Genomic DNA, 8,177 nt, shown 5'->3' on the forward strand with positions numbered 1-8,177 from the left:
TTTGAACAAGCTAACTTGTATCAGTTACTGCCAATCTAATGCATTTCAGCTTTTGATTTAGCTAGCTATCTTATAGCCCTAAACTAAAGCTACACACAAACAATATCTAATGTTACATGGGTCCCAGTATAAGTGACCGTGGCACACCTATTGCAGTAATGTTAACTTTAGTAAACAACCATGTACAAGTTAGCCAAATTTTTTTATGTTTGCTAAACGTTACCTGCTAAAATCCCAGACAATGCGCCATCCTCAGTAACCCCGGACGAGGGGGAATCCGGTTGCAGAGATTTTCAGGGAGACTCTGGTGGACTTGTAGATGGCTGCAACCTGCTCTTCTGCATGCAGTTAAATACCGAGCAACATTTTGCTCTTAAATTTATTCCATGCATGTTCAAGTGTCTCGTCAAATTCGTCATGTTGCCGGTCTTGGCAATGATGACTTTTTGGCATATATTGCACTGTGCACTGTCGGCATCCTGCCGGGTAAAATGAAGCCACACTTTTGATTTCTTTGGCATTTTTACACTGTTGTGACCCACTCTGTAATCAGCATCACAGACACACATGCATCACATGAGCCCATCTCTGGGCGCGTGCCGTGTAACGTTAGACAGCCAATCACCAACAGCATCATTAGCTCTTGATAATGAGATTAACTCCTCAGGTACCGAAAGACAAGAAGTTTTTCAATACTCGGTAATACTGAAGCAATTCCATCGGTGCCATAAAAGTACCGAAGTTCGGTTCCCAGCCCTAGTTACGACTATCTGACATCCTCAAACGCCCATTTGAGGTTCAGTTGTTCATTTGGGCATGACTGAAACCATCAGGGGTGGCAGGGTGGCACAGTGGTTAGCGTGGTTGCCTCAGAGCAAGAAGGTCCTGGGTTCGAGCCCCAGGTTAGTCCAACCTTGGTGGGTCATCCCAGGTCATCCTCTGTGTGGCGTTTGCATGTTCTCCCTGTGTCTGCGGGAATTTCCTCCGGGGGCCTCCGGTTTTCTCCCACACTCCAAAGACAGGTAAGTCAGGTGAATTGGCCATACTAAATTGTCCCTAGGAATTAATGTGTGTGTGTGGGGGCCCTGTGATGGCCTGACCAGGGTGTCTCCCCGCCTGACCCCCAATGACTGCTGGAATAGGTACCAGCATCCCCTGACCCTGAGAGCAGGCTAAGCGGTTAAGATAATGGATGGAAGGATGAAACCATCAGCGACTTGCTGCGCCCACCCCAGCAGGCAGTACTACATGTCTGCTCATCTCTTATTTCCATTGCATGCAATAATGGAAGAAGCCAGTGCTGAGCAGAGAGAGAGAGAGAGACTTTTCTACGCTAACGTAATACTGAAGGGGGACTGTCTCGTCAAGTCTATTTCAAGTCGGCTCTTGTGCTGGCGGCTTTGAAATCCTTAAGTTAACTGGGAGCTTACTCCACCAGTCCATGTGCAAATCACATAGTAACAGACAGAATAAGAGCTTGTCTTTTTCCTTCACAAAACTGTAGCCCTTCCTTTTTTTGCTTTTTTTTTTTGCTTTTGCCACCGACTTCAATTCCATGTTCTCTGCGCCTTGTTCCACGAGACAAGGTTGTAGGAAAAAAATAGCAGTTCCTATGGCAACGGCTCCTTCCCTGACTATGCCTGAATAAGCTTCGGACATACTCATTTCCTGTCTGTGATAAAGAGAGGAAGCGGGGAAACATAATTATAAGCTGCCCTAACGCAAGGTAGCCATAACCACCCACAAAACCTTTGTAAACAAATTGAAAATAGCCTCGTGGGTAAATGATGAGATCCTGTACAGGTATACAGCCTGACACAGCCTAATCTTTCCTTTTTTTCTGTCCCGTTCTCTCCTCACATCACAGAAAACACACACACACACACACCTGAAAACATTAGATTCCCTGTCGACTTGTATTCGCGTATAATGTGCACGTGTAGCACTGCAAGACTTGATGCTGACAGCGACCCAGGGCAGCCATTGACTTCACCTAGGTTTGGTGTCAGAGTGAATATCATCAGCAGACGGATGTGAAGCGACCCACACCTGAACCTGTGTAACCAGTCAGAGTTGGACAGAGACAGCAGGAGTTCGAGCACCACACTGCTCGCTCTCCCTCAACCCGTCTTTCTCACCACTCTCAATCTGTCTGTCTGTCTGTCTGTCTGTCTGTCTGTCTGTCTGTGTTCAGCTGCTGGGGTGCCATGCTAGGTGCCCTACTTTCCGGCAGACTGCAACACGGTGGAGATTTTCTCGGATTACGTTGGGTGGTTGGAGAATTCCATGTTTCCACTTCAGCGGCTTTGGTTTTTTTATAAATCTGAATGAAAATGTAATTTTTTTGTACCGTTTCACACCTAATCTTGGCACTGAAACACACACACAATCTTGGCATTGGGGTGCAGGAATAAATGTTTCTGTTAAAGCATCGGAGTACACCAGTGGGCCATAGCTCATGCTGCGAACCTGCACTGTCAGATATCCCTTCACACAGAACATGATGCAACGCTCAGACGTGGGATCCATCACCAATTTCTGTCATATTTTAGTCGGTATCCATGTCAAACATTCAAGCACAGTAAAATGCCAGTTTGTTAAAATCAAAACTGCTAACCCTCAGTTTTAAATTGAAATAATAATGAAAATATAAATTGTAATCAGCGTCTCAACCTCATGACCCCCCCCCCCTCCAAAAAATATTTTAAGTGATTGTTTGGATGCAGTAATGTAATGCAGTTATTGTATTGTTAAGCACTGTGATGTCAGATTAGTAGGGCGCTTTGGACTTTGGAAACGCAGTCACTCATTCATTACTACAGGCACTGCCCTCGCAGCAGGTACTCTAGTGCAAAGCTAGCCAGTTAACATCCGAAAGGCCTCCAGTACACACACAAGGCTCGACTTTTCCTGCATTTTGCTGAAGTCTTGGTTCCTCGTGTAACCGGTTATTTTCTCGCCCGGTGCGGGATTCGATACGAGTTGTGCTGCACCACAAGGCGACGTCACTAACCGCTCGGCTAAAGGGTCAGACCCGTTAGCTAGGGGCTAACGTGTCTTATTAGTAGTTTACAGTCGTCACCCTCTCCCGGAAGTGCGCCCTCGCGCTTTGTTATTCCCGCGCTCCGAAGAGACTTCTGAGGATCTGCACATTTCCGGATCCCACCGCTGTCACCAATGTAACCGGTCATTTTCTTGGCCGGTGCGGGATTCGATATTGGGTGTACTGCACCACAAGGCGACGTCACTAACCGCTCGGCTAAAGGGTCAGACCCGTTAGCTAGGGGCTAACATGTCTTATTAGTAGTTTACAGTAGTTTTTGGATGCGTTTTTGTCTATGTATTGTACTGCTGTGGGTTGGAGGAAACGGCATTTCGCTTCATTTCATGTACGCAAGTGCATGAAGTGAAACGACAAATGAAGCGTTCCTGATCAAATAAATCGGTACACAAACTCCAACATAGTCATATTGACAGTAAGTATTACACACAGCACTCATATATGTTCGTAATGTGTGTGTGTGTGTGTTAGTGTAGATAGCGGGACCGAAAACTAAAGCACTTATGATCCTAATTCTTTTTGGAGGTGGTAGGTATTGTCTCAGAGAGTAAGGGAAAAAATTCCAGAAAATTAAAATTATGCATAATTGTGCATAAATATGCAAAATGTGCATTTTTCTAAAAATGGCTAAAAACCACTTTTCTCGGCATTTCAGATGATTCTGAGCATCTTTGATTTTTTTCACCTATATAAACTTTTTTCTGGGCCTTAGAAATGTTTTGGCATTATGCAAAATATATGCATTTTTTCAAAAATGCACTTATGATCCTATATAATTTTTTTGGAGGGTGGTAGGTATTGTTCCAGAGAGGACCTGAAAAATAGCAGAAAATTAAAATCTAATTATAATAAATATGCATAATTATGCATTTTCTAAAAAATGGCTAAAAACCACTTTTCTCGGCATTTCAGATGAATCTGAGCATGTGGGGGGAGGGAGTTGGAGTGGGGGGGGGGTTTAGGGGCAGGGGGAAGGCGGTTAGCTGGCAGGATGAAGAGGAGGGAGATTTAGACCGGTGGAGAACCAAACCGCTACATTGTAGCGGGGTTCTTCTAGTAACTATATAAATGCACAAGTCCTGCCAAAATATGAAGCAGCAATGTACTGTATAGAAACACAGCTCAACCTCCCCAACAAACTACAGATCAAAAAAGTCATTAGTGAACTGAGCTAACTGCAACTGCTAACTAGCAGAGCGCACGTTTAAACGATAAAAACGTTTCTAACATGACATTCCTTAAGAAAATGTGTTTGATAACCACCTACACACGTTACTTACAAATAGTCTCCACTCTCCAATGCAGCAGCACATTGTGAAAACATTCAGCAACAACATCACTGTCTGTCTGTGCCCGATTGAAGAAAGGCTAAAGCCACTGAGATGAGCCACATAGAGGCGGACTAAGCTGTAATGGGCCAGAGCACGTATTTATATACGTAGCAACACATTCCCACAAGCCCTTGCGCCATAGTCCACCGTAATGTCCGCCAAACATAACATGGTGGGAGTGCAGGGATGAGGAGACGCGTTATTATGAATCCCACTGCTTTTCTGGGCAAGACTAGGAAGACCCGCCCCTACCCTATCTCTGATTGGCTAACCCTATCCCTAACCTTAACCAACGGAGGCGACGAGTACTAGCCAATCAGAGGCAGAGTTCGCGGAAAACGGGTACGAGTGCTGGCCAATCAGAGACAGAGTGCCCAGAAAAGCAGTGGGTTTCGTAATAACGCTGAGGAGACGGAGAGATCGAGTCGAGTCAATCCCGTTTACTCGCCACACGAAACGACACCGGTACAGCGCAATCTCCCGTGGCAGCCAGCTAACCAACCGCTAGGCTGCTGCAAACACTGGTGTAACATGCATCGATGAATAGACTCGGTAGCCCTTGGCTAACGGGTCGGACCCTTTCGTTGACTGGTTAACGTTGTCACCCGCGGTGCAGAGTACACGAGTTCGCGCCCTGGCTGTGACGGTCCGGCCAGGGAGGCCCTTCCCGGAGGAAGTGGCTCAAAATAACGATCTCGGATCAATAGCCTTGTTAGCCCTTGGCCAGCGTGTCGGATCCTTTAGTCGACTGGTTAACGTTCTCGCTCGTGGTGCGGGAGGTCTGGATTCGCGTCCCGGCTGTGACGGTCCGGCCGGGCTGCCCCCCCCCCGAATTCAATACAATGCCATAATCACCGCAGTTTAGTGTCACCATTTTGCAATTTGTCCATTTCCCACCCCTTGCAAATGCCTTTTCAAGTCCGTCTCTCAAGCACAATATCTAATCAAATACAACCCTTTCAACGCAGAGCACACGGAAATACTAATATGTGATTTTGATCTGTTTTTCTCCTTTGTCCCTATTGTGTCGTTTCAACTGTGTGCAGGTCAACCCAAATCAAAACCTATTCATGGGACAATGCACAGGTGGTGCTGGCTGGGAATAAGTGTGACATGGAGGAAGAGAGGGTGGTGTCTGTGGACAGTGGCAGACTGCTGGCAGAACAGCTGGGTAAGTCTTTGATAGCAATGCGTGGCATCGCTCGACAGAAACCAGAATATAATCTGGGTGGGGGTGGGGGTGGGGTTTGTGGTGTCTTCTTAGCACGGCTCTCACTCATTGGCCCCTGTGTGCAACTAAGCGGCAACGCTGGCCGCTGCTGCTAAACGACGTCACGCGACGATCCGCCACGCTCGCCGTCATCTTTGTCCCTCTCGTGTGCTCTCTCGCATTCAGGCTTCGAGTTCTTTGAGACGAGCGCCAAGGACAACGTCAACGTGAAGCAGACCTTCGAGCGCCTGGTTGACCTCATCTGTGACAAGATGTCCGAGAGCCTGGACACCGACCCGGCCGTCACCACGGGGGCTCCCACCGCCAAGCTGACAGACAGCGCCCCGCCCCTCCCACAGCCGGGGTGCAACTGTTAGTGGCCGGCTTCAGGCTAGAGGGGGAGGGGGAGGGGGGGGAGGGGGAGAGGGCAGCTGCGATCTTATAGGCTGACAGACAGCGCCCCGCCCCTCCAACAGCCGGGGTGCCACTGTTAGTGGCCGGCTTCAGGCTAGAGGGGGGAGGGGGAGGGGGAGGAGGAGGGGGGCAGCTGCGATCTTATAGGCTGACAGACAGCGCCCCGCCCCTCCAACAGCCGGGGTGCCACTGTTAGTGGCCGGCTTCAGGCTAGAGGGGGGAGGGGGGAGGGCAGCTGCGATCTTATAGGCTGACAGACAGCGCCCCGCTCCTCCAACAGCCGGGGTGCAACTGTTAGTGGCCGGCTTCAGGCTAGAGGGGGAGGGGGGGGAGGGGAGGGGAGGGGAGGGGGGGCAGCTGCGATCTTATAGGCTGGCAGAGAGCGCGGGGTTGTGTTCACGAGCGGCGCTGTCACCCCACGCACGACGGCGCCGCGTCCTCTGGACCAGGATCCCCCACGCCTCCCTCTAAGCAGGAGTCTCGCGATGTTCTGAAGTAGTACCCCTTTTAGCGCCGTACATCGCATGTCCAGATTAGCGAAATGGACACCGTAGACACGGCTGTTGTAAAACGTGTAACATTACCAGATATCTAAAATATAGCTGTCGGGGACGTCGCGGTCGGTCGTCCCGTTCCTCTGCCACCTGTAATGCTTTGTTGATCGAGCGTCTCTGACGATGCTGCGAAAACGAGCATAGTTTTAGTACATACATAGACTTATACTCACGCTTGTACAGCTGCCCTTAAAAAGAAACCTCTAGTCTTAAAGTCTAAAAAAAAAAACACAACACACACACACACACAAATCATTGTTAATGGGAGTAGACTCGGCAAGTCAGTCTTTTATAAGTTCATTTGCTCTCCTAAAGCTGCCAAATATATGATTTAGTGCAGTGTTTCTCAACCCACTCCTCAAGGACCCCCCTATCCTGCAGATTCTCATTGCAACCCTGCATAGGTAGCCTTGCTTGTACTTACTCGACCAATCATCTCGCAGCACTTAATTATGCAAGGTGTGCAACGTCTGACAAAATGCATTGCTGATTGGTTGAATAACTACAAACAGGTACCTATTCAGGTTGCAAAGAATTTCTGCAGGATAGGGGGTCCTTGAGGACTGGGTTGAGAAACACTGGTTTAGTGCACTGTATAGGACACAGCAGCTTTCCTCTGTGTAGTGTGACTGGGTACTGCGTGCTTGGGTGTGGCGTGGCTGTAAGTGTGTGTGTGGCGTGTGTGTGGTTTTGCATGACTGTGAGTGTTACGTCTGTAGGTCCGTAGATGTGTGTGTTTTTGTTACCTTAAAATCTTCTACCTTGGATAAAAAAAAGATAAGTGGCCTTTTAGCCTCTCCGACACCGGCCTCCGTTACTTCCTTTGCCATCTTTACTTTTAGAATGAATAATGATAAAAAAGAGAGAAAATATATATGTAATGTTGGTGTATTATAACACATTTTTGCCGTCTATAGGTGTGCGCGTGTGAGTCCTCTGAAGTATATGTGTAAAGCATAAGAGCCGATAGTGATTTGTGCTTAGTCTCCCCGAGGTGACCTTTTATAGTGCGATGCAACTAGCATGCTGCCAAACTCCAGTCATCTGTGCTGTCTTACCCAGGCCCTCTTCTATTAAAGCCTCAGCCTGAACAACCATCGGTTTTGCTACGGCCACATCCACACCCATGTCATATATGTGATCAAACTTTTTTTTTTTTTTTAGGAAATAAAGATCTCACGGCACAACATGGTAGAGAACGGAAAACGAGTGATTAGCTGTGGCATGGAATATTCAGCCATATACTCAGATAATGTTGGGTTTTGTTTTTTTTCACCGCTGGGTCAGCGTGCCAGTGGTTCATATCAACAGTGTGAAGTAAAGTCCTTCTAGAAAGTTTTTCCATGTCCCTGAGAAGTTTAGGAAACATCAGGTAGGGTCTTTCGCCCCCTCCAAGCGGGGACGCGGTGGTCCTGCTGATAACACTCTGGCCTCCGATAAAAGGGATCAAACCCACGGGTTCCTTTTGATCAAACCCCTCATAAAAAAAAAACACAGTTGTGCCAAAAAACCCTAGCTGTTCACTGTGCGTTGTTAGCTGTTTGTTTGTTTTTTTTTGGCATAGTTAGATTTAAAGTTCCACAAAAGAAAAATTAAAAAAATTTGCA

General features: G+C 47.7%; 1 protein-coding gene across 1 annotated transcript in view; it reads left to right on the forward strand.

The window, feature by feature from the left end:
* rab3c (RAB3C, member RAS oncogene family) overlaps positions 1–5,979 on the forward strand; it is a 32,646-nt gene extending 26,667 nt beyond the window's left edge. The window contains exons 4-5 of the mRNA XM_056287692.1: positions 5,439–5,563; positions 5,789–5,979. Of these exons, the coding sequence (XP_056143667.1) occupies positions 5,439–5,563; positions 5,789–5,979 (316 nt within the window). The remainder of the gene's footprint in view (positions 1–5,438; positions 5,564–5,788) is intronic.
* The last annotated feature ends 2,198 nt before the right edge of the window (positions 5,980–8,177 follow it).

This window comes from Lampris incognitus, chromosome 1 (assembly GCF_029633865.1).
Source record: "Lampris incognitus isolate fLamInc1 chromosome 1, fLamInc1.hap2, whole genome shotgun sequence".
NCBI classification, from domain to species: Eukaryota; Metazoa; Chordata; class Actinopteri; order Lampriformes; family Lampridae; genus Lampris; species Lampris incognitus.